At 42.3% G+C, this 18,049-nt stretch overlaps 2 protein-coding genes across 5 annotated transcripts in view; one reads left to right on the plus strand and one right to left on the minus strand.

Annotated features, from left to right (window-relative positions):
- Tbc1d32 (TBC1 domain family member 32) overlaps positions 1–18,049 on the minus strand; it is a 207,582-nt gene that overhangs the window by 97,798 nt on the left and 91,735 nt on the right. For all 3 annotated transcript variants that reach the window (XM_076552493.1, XM_006981267.4, XM_076552494.1), the window contains one exon: positions 14,101–14,189. In XM_076552493.1, coding sequence (XP_076408608.1) covers positions 14,101–14,189 — 89 coding nt within the window. The remainder of the gene's footprint in view (positions 1–14,100; positions 14,190–18,049) is intronic.
- On the plus strand, positions 417–7,107 carry LOC102904138 (MSL complex subunit 3B). Of its 2 annotated transcripts, XM_076552495.1 has the most exons (3): positions 882–1,023; positions 3,518–3,789; positions 5,028–7,107. In XM_076552495.1, the coding sequence occupies exon 3, from the start codon at positions 5,375–5,377 to the stop codon at positions 6,488–6,490; it is 1,116 nt and encodes a 371-aa protein (XP_076408610.1). In that variant the 5' UTR covers positions 882–1,023; positions 3,518–3,789; positions 5,028–5,374; the 3' UTR covers positions 6,491–7,107. The 2 variants fall into 2 exon arrangements, with proteins under 2 accessions (XP_042118038.2, XP_076408610.1); XM_042262104.2 differs by lacking the exon at positions 3,518–3,789 and having other exon boundaries at positions 417–1,023.

Genomic DNA, 18,049 nt, shown 5'->3' on the forward strand with positions numbered 1-18,049 from the left:
CTTAGCCTTGTGAGTCTTGGCAACAACAATCTTCCCTCTCTCGGGAGCAATCTGACAAAGACCAAAGTTCTTAAGTCTTGGGGCCCAGCTCCCCAATGGAGCCACGAGCTAAGCTCTGAGGCCAAGCTCTGAGGCTGCCCTTTCTCCTCTTTCTCCATTGCCTCATGCAACAACTGGCTGGGAAGCCCCCCACAGCATCCAAATTTATAGGGCTGCCAGGGGGCAAGCTTGGCCTTGATTGGCTGGATGAAGGTATGCAAATAAAATGAAGAAAAGGGATCAATCCCGGCAGAGCTATCAAAATGGTAGGGGGAAGGGGAAATAAGCCCAAGCCAGCCCTCCTCCAGCTAAAAATGGCCAATCAGGTCCACCAGTGTGTCTCCGCACAGGTAAGCAAGAGCTTAAGAAAGTCGTGGGCTGTTCTTGGTTGCTATGGTGACCCCGGCAGCCACCTGCTGCTTTTCCCACCCACCTACCAACACTGCTTTGTTCAGCCCGGGATTTGGTGTTTCAACCTCTTTTGTTTCTTTTTTCTGAGGCTACGGCTGCTCTTACAGCCTGCCAGAAGAGGGCTCTCTGTGGCTCCTTTGCCCCTGACGTTTGAGCCCCCGGGGTCAGAAAGCTCCCTGGGAATTGGGGGTGACAACACTTGCCCACTCCCAACGTGATTCTGTTTTAGAAAATCATAACGCACAGTCTCCTTCTACTAAACACAGAATCCATTCTTTTCCTTGGTTGTCTGGCCCTTCGGGGAGGGCTGGATGAACCAGCCCTGGAGCCGTTTCCTCCAAACTGAAAAAATTCCCTCCTGGAGCGAGGAGGGAGGCGCTTCGAGATCCAGGAAGTAAACCAGACAAATCCGGCGAAAACTGAAACTACCAGGATTCTCAGGGTCCCCACCCCCACCTCCGGGTTGTAAAAGCCATCGACCACTGGGGTGAGAAGTTCGCAAGTGCCATTGGCCAGGGGTCCTGCGGGGAGCAGCCGAGGCGCCGCTTTCCGGAATCCTCACCCAAGCTTGAGGTAGGCATTTAGGAGGATGCAGGCTCCACTAATCCCGCCCGCGGCTCCTGAGTTTACCAAGTGGGACTCTGGCGGACGTGGATCCTGATCCCTTGTCAGTAGTAAATGTCAGCCATGCTTTTCTAGAAGCGCTCACAGGACAGGCCGTCCTGAGAGGTATTCCAGAGTACCCTTCCCATATGTAGACGTGTAAATGTTCTCCTTATGTCATCGAACCAATAAACAGTAAAGTAAGTAGCTTGGCTGTAGGCAGGGAAGTGGCTGGGGTCTAGAGGAACCCCTTAGCAACTCCTAAGAACGCTCAACTAGCACCAAGAACTAATACAAGTTGAATACAACTCACTGGGAGCTCAAAACCCACAAAAAACAGCATTAGACACAAGACTGAAGGTTAGACATAGAACCCTGGCAGGTTAAGTATTTGAATAGGAAGCAGAAGGTGATATAATGTAGTCAAGTGGAAAATGCCAGATAAAACTTAAGAGTCACATGTAGAGGTGGGAACTATACTAGCCATGCTTTCTGTAAAATATTTCTTTAGTAACCATCATCACAGGATGAGAAAAGTAATTAATATAGCAGGGGGGGGGGGGTTGTGTGTGTGTCTAGAATAATGGTAAGCCCAGATTCAAATTCCAGCTGCACAAATTAGAAATATCACCCGAAGCAAATAGATTTCTTTTTCCTGTGCCCTATTTGTGTCAACTATTTTTTTAAAAGAGCCTAAAAATAACTACTTTAGGGCATTGTTTCAAAAGGAAGTAACTTAAATTAGAATCTGTGCATATACCTAGGACTTGATGGCTTTGTGTAAGCATGATAGTATCAGGGAAGGAATGGTTTTATGTTTTGGAGATGGTTTCAAGATACCTTAGTAGAAGATACAACAAAGGCAACGATAAAAATCATACAGGTATTAAATAAAAATCAAGTTGTAGGAAGAATAATACAGCCATACTGCACTGTTACTTAACCCATCAATGAATAATATTTATGAAGCCATGGTAATGTCAGGTTTCAAGGATGATCCGATCAACAATGTAATAAGAACTACAGTGAGGGAAGGAGAGCAGAGGGAATCTAAATTCCAAGCATCTAAGTCCATAAGAAAGACTGACAGCCTCGTACGCAAAAGGAACCTACTAAACTAACAGGAAAAGCTGAAATTTAAAACGACCACACATTACCTTAATTCTTTCTGCTGATGTACTAATTGTTCTCACGTATCCATCCACATTCCCTCCACTTTCATCCTATATCTTGTTACAGTTTTGGTTATTAAACACCACACACACCCACACACACACACACACACACACACACACACACAATGGCTCCCATGTGCTACAGATTTGGTCTCCAGGGCAGTGTTTTGAGGTGGGCCTTTTGGAAATGAAAGGCCATGAAGGTGATGACCTAATCAATGGATTTCCTTTCATGGATTCTTGAGTTGACAAGTAGGAGACTGTGGAAACCAGGAGGCAGAACCTAATTGAGGGAAGCAGGTCAGTGTGGATGTGCCTGTGAAGGACCATGTCACCCAGACCTCCCCTCCTGTGCTCTTCCTTTAGGGAAGCAGCTACCTCACCCTGTCCTTCCTCTGGAGGACTGTGGACCATCAAGGCTGCTCACCATTCACTGAAACCTAGGAAATCGGGAGCCCAAACAAGTCTGTCTCTGCTCATTATTTTGTCACAGAAACAGAAAAGACTACCACATGCTGAAACTTAACCAGCATTCACATCTTTCCCCCTCTGCTCCGCCTTCATTCTCTTTTCTTTCACAGGCCTTCCCTCCTCTTCCATGCTTGCTCTAGACTGCCTTCCCACACCCCTTCCCTCGCCTATCTCTCCCACCCCTTCCCTTCCCCTTTCTCTCCTCATTCACTACTAGAAATATAAATGAATGTGAAATATTTAAGGCATCTGAATAAAATCTGTGAAATTAGAAACTAACCCTTTCACTTATTTCATAATGTATATTTTGATAAAATGGATCCCTTGTCTTAATGTATCCCTTAGAAGCTTTTGCATAACCCAAGGCAAATCTCTGAATAACTCTGTTTTTAATTATTAGAAATACTGCATGCTTCTTTTAAAATATTACAGACCACCAGGCATGAGGAGGCAGGTACTTATCTAGGGTAACAGGAGAGGTTCTGGGTGGTTTGGCCTTGGGTACCATGTCCTCCACTTGAACACATTCTCAGTCTATCCCTTCCCCCAGTCACAAGCCCCTCCTCTCTCTGCCACTTTCTCCTGCTGTTAATTCAGTGCATTCAGCAAAGAAGTACGCTTCATTTTTACCAATAATTTAAATCTGTTTGGACACTGTCATAAATTCTATAAAGTATGCCTTTACAAACCCCAATCATATATTATAGAATGTAAGCATCACATAAATATACATTTGTATATTGCCTGTGCTTGGGTGTGCATGTATATCTTACTTAACCACATTTCATTTCTTTGATATGAAAGTTTTCATCCCACAGCATTGGAGAAAACTTCCCTGCCTGACAGTCAAAACCAAAAGTGGGATGTGATTTATACGAACAGTAGCCACACACACCAATTATACACATAAGTCTGAAGATCTATAAAAGAAAGAAGGGGCAGAGTCAGTTTGCCTCTGGGATTCTGCATGAGCATAAGCATTGAAGAATGAGGGGAAGCTTTGGACCGACATTTCACCTAGCTCTACTCACCAAATGCAGATCTGAATTGCAGAAAGGTTCTGGGACCTCCTGCAGCTGCAGTTTACTTTGTATGTATGTATATGTGTGTATACATATACATATATATATATATATATATGTATAGATTAGGAACACACTGAGATTGATGAATTTACATATTTTGCAAATCTGAATTTCAGTAGAAGCTGTGTGTGTACTCAAAACAATGCCTACCTAAGCCTGGGTACACAGACACAGGGTTATAAAGAACTGATCATTGGCAGGTGAAGTACACACATCTGTAATGCCCACCACTTGGCAGTGAAGGCAGAAGGTGGATAGCCTGGGCTACATAGCACGACTGCTGTATCAGAAAAGAAACAAATTTAAAAACAACAAAAATTGAAAAAAGAAAACACCTAGAAATGATCATTGAAACCACTCTAGAGAGAATTAACAGAGGACTGAAGACCTAGCTTTAAAAAAAAAAGAGGTAGATGGAGGAGAAAAAAATTCGGCAAAGAGAAAAAAAAAACCCAAATCAAAAGAATGCAAACACACACACACACACACACACACACACACACACACACACACACACACACACAGACTCTCCACAGTGCTTGGTGAAGACTTAAATATTTCCTGAGTCGGTGGAAGAAATTAATTTCATGAGGATGGCAGAGTGCAGACAGTCACAAATGGTAAGACAGACAGAGCTAAGAGCATAGACAGAAATGTATAGTTTGAAAATGTGCCAATCCTTTGGCCTCGACACCAGTTCTGAGATTTTTGTTGTAAAGCAATTACAGTTGTCCATGACTTTATCTATGGTTTTAATTTAAAATTTCATAAATCCTGAAGCATCTACCTATACAATAAAACATTTATTCACTGTTTAATCAATTAGCAACAGATGATCATTTAAATCAATATGAAGAACAAAAAGTACTGAGTGTCAACAGATGATGATCATTTAAGTTAATATAAAGAACAGAAAGTACTGAGTGTGTGTATATGGACATGAGCGAATGTGTGCGGGTACATAGATTGTAAAAATGACAAATTTGTAGTCAAGATTATATTCTAATTTCTGATACTAAAAATACTTTTCATCAGTTAATTTTAACTATTTCCCATTACTAATGTAATCAGATTTAACTTTAGCCCACCACCCAGCTGGGTTACTGGGAATACATAATTAGGTGATTTGCCCTGATGGAATATTAACACTCAATTAAGTTTATTATCTGTTAAAAATAACCACTTTCTAGCCTAAATTTATTTCTACAATTAGTATTTTACTTTTTCTCCTCTGGTCATATAGAGGTTGGTCCTTAAGAAAAACGAACTGGATTCCCATTCTACCCACAAAGTGCCACGCTTCCTGCTTGACCCCCGCCCGGGCGCAAGTGCTGCGCAGCGCTAAGAACGTCATGCTGTTGCTGAGGAAGACAAAACTGGCTCAAAGTTCCAGACTCTGATCGTTTTAATGGCCGAGACCGGAGGTGGCAGCCTAAAACCCCCGGCCTCCGTGGTCTAGATGAAGTCTCAGGTTACAGCGTGAACCAGCCAGAAAAGCAGCAGCCCGCCCGAGGAGCCCAGGCACAAGGGGGAACGCGCTGCCGGTGGTCGGGGGCGACTGTCGGGAACCGTGAAAAAAAAAAAAAAAAGATGAGCACACTCGGCTGTGCCCCCAGGGACGACGGTGAGGAGAAGGACGAGGACGTGAGTGAACACGGCGAGATCGATCCGAAGCCTAAAGGCAAGAAAGAGCTGGAGCTGCACGCGAAACGGGAACCGGACGAAAGGGCCGTCCGCATCCCCATCCCGGAAGTGCTCCAGCAGCGGCTGGCGGACGACTGTTACTACATCAACCGCAGGCGGCGGCTGGTGAGGCTGCCGTGCCAGACCAACGTGGGGGCCATCCTGGAGTGCTACGTGCGCCACTTCTCGGCCAGCGCGCTGGCCTCGGGGGACCGGCGCCCGCAGCCCCAGCGCGCAGCGCCCGAGAGGAACGTGGGCCTCTGCAGGGAGATGGCGGACGGGCTGCGCATCACCTTCGACCACGCGCTCCCCTTGGTGCTGCTCTACCCCCAGGAACAGGCACAGTATGAGATGGTGACTTCCTCCACCTTTTTCTTTCCCACCGAGGAGAAAGCCACCACCGATCCAGCCAGGAGCCAGGAGGGGCCCTGGCCTGGCCCGTCCACACCGCAGCCCTCCTCGGAGAGCCAGCCCGTGGCGGGGCCGGCCGCCCCCAAGAGGCGCAAAGCGGAGGCGGAAGCGCCGCGGGCGCCCAGGAGGTCCATGAGACACACCACCCACTGGCAGTCCGAGGACCGGGCCTCCCCTCAGGCCAAGCGCAGTGTGCCCAAGCTGTTCCCGCACTTGCAAAAGACACCTGTGCACGGCGCATCACCTTCCCCCCTTGCTCTGGCTCTAGGGATGGAAGGGAGTGCAATGTTTGCCGGCTTGGAAGGGACAAGTGAGGAAATAAATGAGGTCCTCTCCTGGAAGCTTGTGCCTGACAATTACCCACCAGGACACCAGCCACCGCCTCCCTCATACATTTATGGCGCCCAGCATTTACTGCGATTGTTTGTGAAACTTCCAGAGATTCTTGGGAAGATGTCCTTCACTGAGAAGAATCTGAAAGCGTTACTGAAGCACTTGGATCTCTTTCTGAGGTTTTTAGCCGAGTACCAGGCTGAGTTCTTCCTGGAGTCGGCGTATGTCTCCGCCTGCGAGGCGCACTACAGCAGCAAGAACCCCAGGACAATCTGTTAAAGTTTTGAGGGCTCTGTAAACACAGCCGCGCTCCACCTGGCTAGGTGTTTTCTGTTCTAGGTGGGCCCACCCTGGGGGAGGAGGGCCTCGGAGAGAGGGCAGGCTTGGGTATTTGAGGTGTTCGCATACTGTAGTTTTTTTTTTTGTTGTTGTTGTTGTTAAGAATGACTTCCTGAGCTATGTGTGGTTGTCATGCCCATAGGGAGGTAAAGTGGCTTCGTTAATTAAAAACAAACAAACATACATACATGCTATTGCACAGGCTGTGAGTAACAGCAAGAAGCAGCCACTGCTGTGTTCGGAGGGAACATTCATGAAAATAAACATGGGTTAGGCTGTCTGTCAGACATCACAGTAGGTTGTTGGCAAGAACCACACTGTAGATATTTCTTAGCATTCAAATGTTTTTGAAGACTTTTCTAATGTGGTGAGACTAGAGAACTGTTCAGCACATGTGAGCTCAGCACACGGACATAGGGTCATCTCAGTATTTTAGGGGAAAATCTTCGGACAGTAAAAGAGAATTTGCAACTATAGAGTTCGTAACTGTTCCCTTTCTGTGAAACGTTATTCTTGGTGATCTAAATAAAGCATTATTTGTCTTGTTTGAAAAAAAATGCTAATTCTTCACAAAACCTCATTATTCTCATACAAAATTTACTATTGGTGGATAGATGTAAAATAAAAAGAGAAAATCATTCATAAGCTGTTGCACAAAGTAGATTCCTTAGTTTTGAAGAAAACTGACAATAATTGATATTAGATATTACAATCTCAATGAGAACAAAGGAAACAATAAGCTTTGGAGAACTAATTAACATTTTAAATTACAATGTTTATATATTTAAAAATTATGATATAATTTTCAAAAGCATTTTACTGATTAAAACAATTTGTAATCTGATATAATGAACAGAGTTAATACTGAATGATGCTGTATTTTTTTTCTAGACAGGGTTATCTTTGTAATAGCTCTGGCTGCCCTGGAACTAGCTCTGCATACCAGACTGGCCTTGAACTCCAGAGATCCACCTGCCTCTGCCTCCCGAGTGCTGGCAGATGCTGTAATTTTTTTTACTATAAAATAAGCAGTTTTTATGTTGAAATAAAACATCCTAAGAAGAATATATTTCTCTAAATACTCCTGATGACTAGGAAAGCTAAACTGCTACACCTTAGGAAAGATTAAAGTTTTCAGGTAACTCTTAATTTACCAATAGATTTTGCAAATAAATATTTCTTAAAAATGCTTGGCAATGGGGTAGACAAGAAAAGTTCAGAATTACTCAGTGTGTGGGATCAACCGTAAAGGCAAGGGTCACAGGAAAGGGGCTCAGAGTCTGTGGTGCGTAACTGAGCAACCTGTTCCCTTCAGGATGGCCATTCCTTACGAGTCTGGAAAAGCGAAGTCAGTGCTGACGGCATCAGAAACCCGGCGTAGAGCCTGTAAAGAGCACTGTGCTTCAGGGAGATAAGGAGTCTGCCTTCCGAAGATACTAAAGCTCAAAAAGTAAGAAATGAAGGATGGACACAGGAAAGGAGGGCGCAGATTATGGGAAGCTCTCCTCTGGTTTTCAGTGTGGGAAAATGGAAGGGAGGCTTAATATCATTGTTTCTTTTCTGCACTAACTACCTCACATTATCAATATATGAACCTTGGAGAGAGTAATTATCACATTGTATTTCCTCATCATTGATCACCCTCATGTGGCCCAGAACACAGGTCTAAGGTGCTCAGTACTCAGGAGCAGAAAACACAAAGGGGAGAAGGGTCATATTATTATTATTATTATTATTATTATTATTATTATTATCTTATGTATATGGGTGTTTTGCCTGTATGTATGTCTCCATACCATGTGCATGCCTGGTGCCCCTGAGGGCCAGAAGACAGCAATGGATTCCCAGGACCTGGAGGTACAGATGGTTATGATCTGTAATCTTCCATGTTGGTGCTGGATATTGAACCCAGGTCCTATGGAAGAGCAGCAAGTGCTCTTAACCGATTAGCCCCCAAAATGTAAATTTGAAATTGCAGATATTCACTCAGGAAACTGAGGCAGGTGGATTTCCGGTGAGTTTGAGGCCAGCCTTGTCTACATAGAGACACTGTCTCAATAAAAAAAAAAAAAAAAAAAAAAAAAAAAAAAAAAAAAAAAAAAAAAAAGGAAGAAAAAAAGGTATGTGTTATGTTATATATAAAAAGTACTATACTGAGACACTCTACTTACTCTCTTTCTTGGGTAAAGAGGAGAGGATGATGCTGATTTGTGAAGGCAGGTTCAGAATTAGGCAAAGCAGCTAACTTCTAACACACAGGTGAGAGGAGAGAGGCTCATGGTAGGTGCTGTGCTTTATGTAGTTGGGGTACATTGCCCAAGGATTCATTTTGTAGACACTTGGTAAGTGGAAGAGCTTTGAACAAGTAGGGCCTAAAGTAAGGTCAGGAAGTCAGTGGGATGTCACCTTCAAATCTGAGTTCCCCGCAGGCCCATTTCAGTCCCCAATAAGGCCCTGGTTAGTTTTATTACAAGACCCTAACAATAATAAAAAGAGCAAGACTGGTTCAGAACCCCCAACCCCACCAGCTTCCTACCCTGCCACAGGAGCTTTGCCTTCTGGGCATGGTGGGTTCCCTTTCTGTTTCTTCTTTGTATTCTCGCACAGCTAGGGGCTGTGGCTTGGACACCAACACCATACTGTTCAGACCTTCCAGCCAGGAGAGTCACGAAGCAAATAAAATGCTTCATAATTACCCTGCCTCGGGGATTTTGTTATAACAACACAAAACAGACTAAGACAGATAGAGACAAGAGGAATGGGAGGCCAAAGGAAACATTAATGTCTTCATCATTCACAGCAGAGTCAATCAATTCTGTCTGCAAATGAAAGATGAGGCTCAAATCTCTTGAAGGGTTTTACATAATTTTACTGCTTAACCTTACAGGGATCCTGAGAAAAGTACTTAGTGAAGTGAAAAAAAAAAAGGAAAAGTTACTTGAAATTCAGCGATTCCTTCCATCTCGCTAGGGTGTCTTTTCCTTCCTGTACAACTCAATTATAATTTAAAGTGGCACTCATGATTCCATCTTCATAACTGAATTTATTTCTGTGTATGCATCCTACCGCCTGCACACACATACAGCGATGTCTAGACTAATTTTCTTCAATGTTAATAGTGACACCGTGAATTAAGACGAATTTCACTTAATTCGTTATATTTAATTTCCCATCTTGCTTAATTTAGTCATAATAAGATAAATTACTGTTTGAAAAACAATGAAAAAAAATGACTTTCAGACTTAAGCAACTAAAGAGATGGATGAGCCACTTAAGGAGACAGGAACCAGATTTACTTTGTTTGCTTTTATAGGGGGGAATAGGAGACCCCAGAGATCAACTTGTGACACACTAAGTTTTGATGCCTGAGAAATGTGTGAGTTGAGATGTCAAAAGAACTAAAAACAGTGCGGGAGAGGGGGGGGGGGAGTGGTGGTGGCCTAGGACCATATCCACAGTATTAGATCCAGAGTCTCAGTGAAAGATGCAGAAATTACAGCTAAACAAGTATGTAGTGTTGCAGAAGCAAAAGTCGTTTTTTGGTTTTGTTTTGTTTTTGAGATAGAGTCTAAGATAGCTCACTCTAGCCTCACACCACTGTGTAGGCAAGAATAACCTCAAACAACTCTTCATTCTCCTGCTACCACTTCTCAAGGATTGGGCTTGCAGGCAGGAGCCGCCATGCCCAGCCACAAAGACAATTTGTTTGTTGTACAGGAAGAAAGAATATCCCACTATTTCAAATGTTACTGAAAGTTACAACAGGATGAGAATTGGGTGAAAAGGGATGCGTTAGAATCATGGATGTGGGAGTGATCTTGGTCTTGAAATAGACGAGATATACAGCTCTTGAGAGGTTCCATTCTCAAAGCCAGCTTGAAGGTGGCCAAAAAGAAAACAGGGGAGCAAGGTGGGAGGTGGAGAAAGCATGGCGGCAGGGCCGTGGGAGGACAAGGGCAGCCTCTTTCACTGTCTAGTGTTGTCTCAGCGTGAGGTGGGATGTATGGAGACATGTCAGGCGGCTGAGAATGGTCCTGGATGACATAAGAGACTGGGAGGGGCACAGGGGCTAATCAAAGAAGCAATCTTCTTGGGGGAAGAGAGAAGTACAGTGGAAGATCTCTTAGGCTGTCTTGACAAATTAGACTCCAGAGTTCTAAGTGGCATGTGATGCTGTTGAAAGGTGAAAAGCCATAATCCTCATTTCACTCAGCCTCGTATTAGTCTCACCGAAGTGTTTAGACACAAGCTATTTCAGATTTACCATAATGCTATTTCCAGAGGTTTGAAGCAGGGAAATAAAGGGACATATAAGCAATGGAAGTCTGACACACTTATGAGACTGTATGCTGAAAATAATGGCACAATGAAGGTATAATCACAAGCACAGCACTGTGACTTTAAGAAGGAAAGATCCAGGTAAAATTCCAAAACCACCCAATGCAATGCTAGGATCTATTGCCATGAGACCTCAATGAACAATAAATAGTGGACTGAAACGGCTTCAGATATTTCCCTCAAAACTGCAACTGAATGAGACAATGAGAAGACTTCAAATTACAGTAAGTTTATTACTATGATGGTTAACATTCATTTTCAGCTTGACAGGCTCTAGAATCACTTAAGAGCTGAGCCTCAGGGCGTGTCTGGGAGAGGTTTTCCTGATTGGGCATACCAAGGTTAAGGAGAGTCATTCTCAGTGTGGGCAGCACCTTCCCATAGGCTGGAGGTCTTGAACTCAAACCCAGCCGAAAGCTGCCTGAGCACCAGTCTTCATCTATCTCTGCTCTCTAACTGAAAATACAATATGAACGGTTGCCTCAAAACCCCGCCATGATGCCTTTCCCAATGGGATGGAATGTGCCCTGAATCTGTGAGCCAATAATAAATCCTTCCTTAAGTTGTTTATGTCAGGTGTTTTGTTACGCCCAAGGAGAAAAATAATGAATACAATTATTAGAAAACAAAACAAGACAAAAAGCCTCTTCAAAAAGAGCTGGAGAGACAGCACGGTGGTTAAAAGCACTTATTACCCTTGCAGAGGACCCAACCCAGGGTGCTCACAATGATCTGAAGTTCCAGTTACCAGGAACTTGACACTCTTGTTTAGCCTCCAAAAGCAACTGCACACACGTAATATACATAAACTCATGCAGGTGTGTGCACACAGGCATGCACATGTAGCTGGGAGTTTTCCTGTGTCCCACCTGGCCCGTGGTCAGGACAAATCTCTCTCCTCTGCCAGTCCTGCAGCTGCTTGGACCCGTGTAAACACACAGAGGCTTATATTAAATAAAACTGCTTGGCTTTAGCTCAGGCTAACTATTGACTAGCTCTTACACTTAAATTAACCCATAATTCTCATTTATGTTTAGCCATGTAGCTTGGTACCTTTTCTCAAAAAAGCAAAACACTAATTTTAAAAAAATGTCAAAAAGCCCAAAGTTAACACGCAAACTTTTCTGCAGGAATATTTTTCTCTGTAGTGTGTAAAAGACTGCTGGTCTGGCAATATTTGTTTCATAATGAAACAAAGAATAGACCTAGTTAAATACTGAAACATACAAAGTACTACTTGTTAGTACTTAGTACCAAGTTTTTATATGTGCCAGGCGCTGTTTTAAGTCCTTTGAATTGTTCATATGTAATTCCCACATCCCTGTAAGGATAATAATGTGAATGTCCTGCATTTTAAAGCTGTGTAAATGCAGCTCCACTTCCCACAAGCATACAGTCCAAAGGGCCCAGATTGCACATTGTGAGAATGTACTACTCTATCTATCAGCAGTGGGATGATAGTACATCCAGACAGATAATTTTCTTTCTACAGGGCAGATAATACAATTTGTACACTGTAGGGACACAGAAAACACTTATTACAAGCTTTCATTTTTATATTATTTTATATAACTTAACAAGATTCTAGTAGTTTTTCCTTAAGAACAGGTGGATAAAATATCACCAAAGAAATGCAAGGTGTCAGGAGAGGATGGGGGCATGTTTAGCAGCTGAAGTCACTTGCCTCGATGCCTGATTGTCTGAGTTCCATCCCCCAGAATCCATATGGTAAAAAGAGAGAACAAACTAACATTGTCCCGACCTCTACATACATGTCACAGTATGTATGTGCACACACTAAATAAATAAATGTAAATTCTAAAAGGAATATAGAAGAGGGGAAAATATTTACTTAGTATATAATAAGAAGAAACCAAAATCTATTTTCAATTCCTCAAAAGTCAAAAGAAGAGTATTCTATTGAATTCTTTAAATCTACAATCCCCTTTTGCTTCTTGCTATGTGTTATTTCTGATGTTAAAAACTGAAAGTTAAAATTTAATGTGAAAACATGTTTTTGAGCTAAAGGATATCCAAAAAACTATAATAACTGCAGCTTTTTTATATCTTCTTTTGTCCAAGAAATCAAAAGATGAATCTCAACTATAAAGGAAGAACAAAAAGTAAGAAGTTAAAGTATAGAGCTATGATATACACTACCAGCAAAGAGGCCCACTTTTAAAAGAGACCACACTGTAGTTCTCAGGCAGCACATTATCACTGGCCTCCCTCATGCCTGAGAAAGTTGCTTTGCTAACACAAAGGGAAAAAACCATGAACCTCTGAGAACAGCAATCCTCCTTAATTCAGCTGCTTTTTAAAGCAGTCACTTGTAGGTGGGAAAGCAAGCTACACATCTATATCTGAACAAAATAGTGAGAATTCCCAAGTCTCTCTATCCCTGCCAAACCTGCAATCTTCCCCATTTCAACACACTAACTGAAACGTCAAGGAATATGAACTCACCCTGTCTTAACCCCCAAGAAAAGCAGATCTGACAAGTAATGATCAATACCAAGGAGCAAAATCTGGGCCTGGAGATCAACCATCCATGTCTAGGCCTGCTTCAAGGCTTTATTATGACAAGAGCCTAATCACAAACCAGCCCGGAGAATCTTCATGGGACTCCTCAGAAAACTCAATGGAAACAGTCCCCAGTGTGCCCTACACACTGAGGACAGGTGACAGACAGCTGCTAACCATGCAGAGCCTAAATTCAGACAAAGGCTACAGTATCCAACCTAGATGTTACAATTGGCTTCTACTATAATGCTATGCAATGACAGAAAATCTTTAAATATTATTTGTGTTAACCCATGCAAGCACTTTCTAGACGTATGTAGAACTGGGCTGTGGAGACAGCTCAGTGGATAATGTGCTTGCTGCACAAACATGACAACTTGAGCCTGCTCCCAAGTACTCACGTACAAGTCAGACACTCTTCTATAACCACATTGCAGGTAGGCAGAGACTAGCGGATTCCTCTGAGCTCACTGGTCTATCTCAATCTGTGAGCTCCGTGTTCACTGACAGGCCCTGTCTCAAAAAGATGAGAAAGCAACCGAGCAAGACATCTGAAATCAAGCTCTGGCCTCCATGTGCACATATGCCTCCCACACATGAAGATATACTATATATTCACACAAAACGTATAGAGAACAAATACTTAATTTTTGCCGTTTGTAAAATATGCTTAAAATTTAGTAGCTTACCTTAGACCAAAGATGTGTGATTGTTCATAATTCAGTAAAGAACGAATCTTAGCTTCAGAGTTCAAAATGATAAGCCTATCGATTATATCCTAAAAATAAAAAAATAAAAACACTGAGACTCTTCTTAACAGAAGCTACTCAAATAAATTAAAGCAGTAAGTATTCATTTAGATTTGTGATTCTAAAATGTGGATCATCCACACTGGAACTACTGGTAACCATGAGATGTTGGGTTCAAAGATGTCCAGACCCATCCTCGAGTTTGTGAACTCCCTGGTCTAGGTGAGGCCTGAGCGTTAGGATTTGGAGAAGTTTTTAAACTGAGTTCAATGTTCACCCCAAGTGGAGGACCATAACACACACCCAACTGTCAAAGCGGCAAGCAGGTTGCATGTACAATAAAATAAAGATAAAAGTGCCCCAAATACAAACAACTCTGAAAAGCAAATGTAAAATCAACAAATGTGAAGCAAGAACAGTTGATAGGAATATATTTATCTAGTAACTACTTCAGGCTGTGTGAATAGCCTCTCTAGCTTGTGTAGTTAAGTGGTTTAAAATCCTGGAAAAATATCATCATCACCTAGGAAACAAAGATGACTGACAAATAGATGATTGACAGATAGAAGAGCAGACAGACAGACAGACAGATTGTCTACTTAAGAACAATTAATACAGTATGGCTACAGGTGAGATTCCAGCATTAATATTCTGAAAGTTCCTTTAGATTTCCTAGTATGTACCCATCCCTCAAAACTGGCAGCAACCAGCTGTCTCAAGCACAGACAGTATTAGTCCGCCACACGGTCTTCTCTGTGTCAATACAGCCATCTCTACAAGTTTTTCTTGAAAGTCTCACTTTCTGCCTTATGTCATGACCCATACTGTATAATCCCAGAACTCCAGAGGTTAAGATAGAAGGGCTGCCTTGAGTTTGAGACCAGTCTATAGTGTAAGACTATGTCTCAGTCAAAAACAAAAACAAAGAACAAAGAACAAAGAAATGAAGTAATTAAAAACAAAACACAAAGCCCTGTCTTTTGTGTATATCTTGAGTACAAATCTAAAAATTTTCTTTCTATATAAATTCATCAATGGATTAAATACAACATCTAACTGTGGCTAGTAGGACAAAAGGGTTTAGGAAGGGAACACAGTGGAATAACATTTACTGATGTTTATGAATGATGACAAGGGAACAATTCCAGCTCATGAATAAGAGGTCAGGGAATAAATTATAAGAGGAAGAAGTAATAAATAATTCAATGTACATTTGAGAAATACTACTGCAAACACAATAAAAACAGATGAGGGAAGCTTATTCTAGCAAGATCGAAGGCTCAACACTTAAGAATGCATATCTTGGGTAGGGATATAGCACAGTTGGTAGAGTGTCTGCCTAGCATGCACCTGGCCCTGGGTTTGATTCTGAACACAATAGAAACAAGGTATGGTGGCTCATATGCCTATAATCCCTGCACCCAGGAGGTGGAGCCAAGAGGATCCGAAGTTCAAGGACATCCTTGGGTATACAGTAAGTTGACGGCCAATCTTGACTACATGAGAACCTATATCATATATATGTCTGTATGTATACTATCTCATATATACTATAATTATATCATATATATCCTATCTCATATATATATCCACATTCACAAGACTATTGCTATCTTGTAGGAATGCCAATAACTAATACATAAGTCTACATCAGAAAATATTAATGAATAGAGAATAAAAAGAGTTATTTTTTTAAGTTCTGTCACTGTAGTCTGCAGTCTTGTTCTTAGCTGGACACTGGGTTCCAATCATCATGTGACATAATGAACATACACCTCACATTCATCCACCCAGCTGCAAAGTCATATTCTCCACAGATGTCTTCGTCACTTAGCACAAATTTGCACAGCTATCTGAACACAAAGCTAGGCATACTGACAATTGGTGACACCTGGGAGATCTGAAGTTCTGGTTCTGAATCTAAGCAGTAGATTAGGACAAATAAAATGATGGGAAGATATGGTATTGCCAACAAGCTGATGGGAGAAGAAACTGAAACATTCTACCAACAATAATCTCCTTTCAAAGAACACATGTTACAGTAAATAATCTCTTCTTCAAAGAGGATTACATTGATGTAGCACCACCCTGAGAAGAAAGCAGAGCTCCTGGGAAGCCTGCCTCATGGAGAGCTTTGGTTTCTAAGCACCACAGCCTGTCAGGGGAAGAATCAGCTTCTTAAATCAGACTGAGTCAGTAAAAAGCTAGCGGAAGGCCTGGAACTAACAAACAGTCTGCAGAAATACCATTTCACAGGATATTGTCCATGTTGAGAATATGTTCAGTATGCTAGCAATCAGCCTAAAACCAGGGCGAGATAAACAAAGAAGAATTCAGTATAAGTAGTATTATAGACTATTATTTTAACCAGGCAAAAATGTGTTACATTTATACAGGATAAGGAATGGGTCAATAAGGCCCTAAAACTGTACCTTCCAAAACTGGGTTTCCTTGGTTAGCCTGTGGTAAAAATTAATCCAGTCAAGGTCCTTCCTTGGGACTTCTCATTGTGGGGAACTAGAGGAAAAGGCCACTCTCCTATACAGTGAAAAGGTTAAATACCAACCTCCTAAAAGTTTGTCTGTGTCCTAATTCCCAGAACTTGAATGTCTAGAAAAGGGGTCTTTGAGGAGGGAATTAAGTTAAAAATCTTGATCATCTTATGTCATCCAGAAGGACCTTTATAGTCCAAGACAAATATCCTGAGAAAAGAACTACAGAGGAAGATTTCAGCTAGCGAGCGATGGTGGCCATGTAAAGATGGCTAGGCATGTGAAGAACTGAAATCAGGCAGCAACAAGACACCATAATGGATCCCAATGCCGAGAACGAGTAAACACGGGGTACACAACTCAGGCTGACACACGTTCAATGCAACCCCTATACCTACGGCTCAGGGAAGCGGGCAGAAGAGGGGACAAAAATATTGAATAGCCAGAGAGCCAGGATGTCAGTAGCAAGACAGTATCTTCTGGACTTGATAGAAAGCAACATCTATGAAACTTCAACAGTTATCATTGTCTAAACGAAACCTGATTAATGACAGCACCAGTCAACACGACAAAGTGGATGAGAGAAATTTTACAAGGTCCCACTTCTAAGAGAAGGGCTACAAGCAATCAATGGCTGCTGAGAGAGAGAAAATCAGTTTTCCCTAGGGTAAAGCTGCCTAAGACGTTACTGAGCTGGATAGTTTTAGGTCAACTTGACATCAGCTAACGTCATCTGAGAGGAGGGAACCTCAATTAAGAAAATGCTTCCATAAGATGGGACTGTAGGCAAGTCTGTAGGACATTTTCTTCACTAGAGATTGGTGAGGGCGGGCCCAGCCCATTGTGGGTGGTGTCAGCCCTGGGCTTGTGGTCCTATAGCTTATGCTATAAGAAAGGAGGCAGAGTAAACCATAACGAGAGAGCTAGTAAGCAGCACCCCTCAATGGCCTCTGCATCAGCTCCTGTAGTACTAAATGGACTCGTTAAGAGGTGTGTGTGTGTGTGTGTGTGTGTGTGTAACAGTACTAAGAAAGTGTGAATTTGAGAGGAAGTGGGGGGACATAGGAAGAGTTGGAGGAAGGAGGAAGGTAAAAATGATGTGCAAATAGTAATCATGGCACATCTTTAATTCTAGCACTTGGGAGACAGAGGCAGGCAGATCTCTGAGTTTGAGGCCAGCCTGGTCTACAGAGTGAGTTCCAGGACAGCCAGGACTGTTACACAGAGAAACCCTATCTTGAAAAAACAAAACCAAACAAAAAAAGTAATCATGTAGGAAATCCTCAAAATAAATAAATAAATGAAGGAAGGAAGGAAGGAATGAATAAATGAATAAATGAAGTGAAAAAACAGTCAATGACAGAGTCCTGCCTAGATCCCTGAGAAGGGAGTTTGGC

Source organism: Peromyscus maniculatus, chromosome 16 (assembly GCF_049852395.1).
Source record: "Peromyscus maniculatus bairdii isolate BWxNUB_F1_BW_parent chromosome 16, HU_Pman_BW_mat_3.1, whole genome shotgun sequence".
NCBI lineage: Eukaryota > Metazoa > Chordata > Mammalia > Rodentia > Cricetidae > Peromyscus > Peromyscus maniculatus.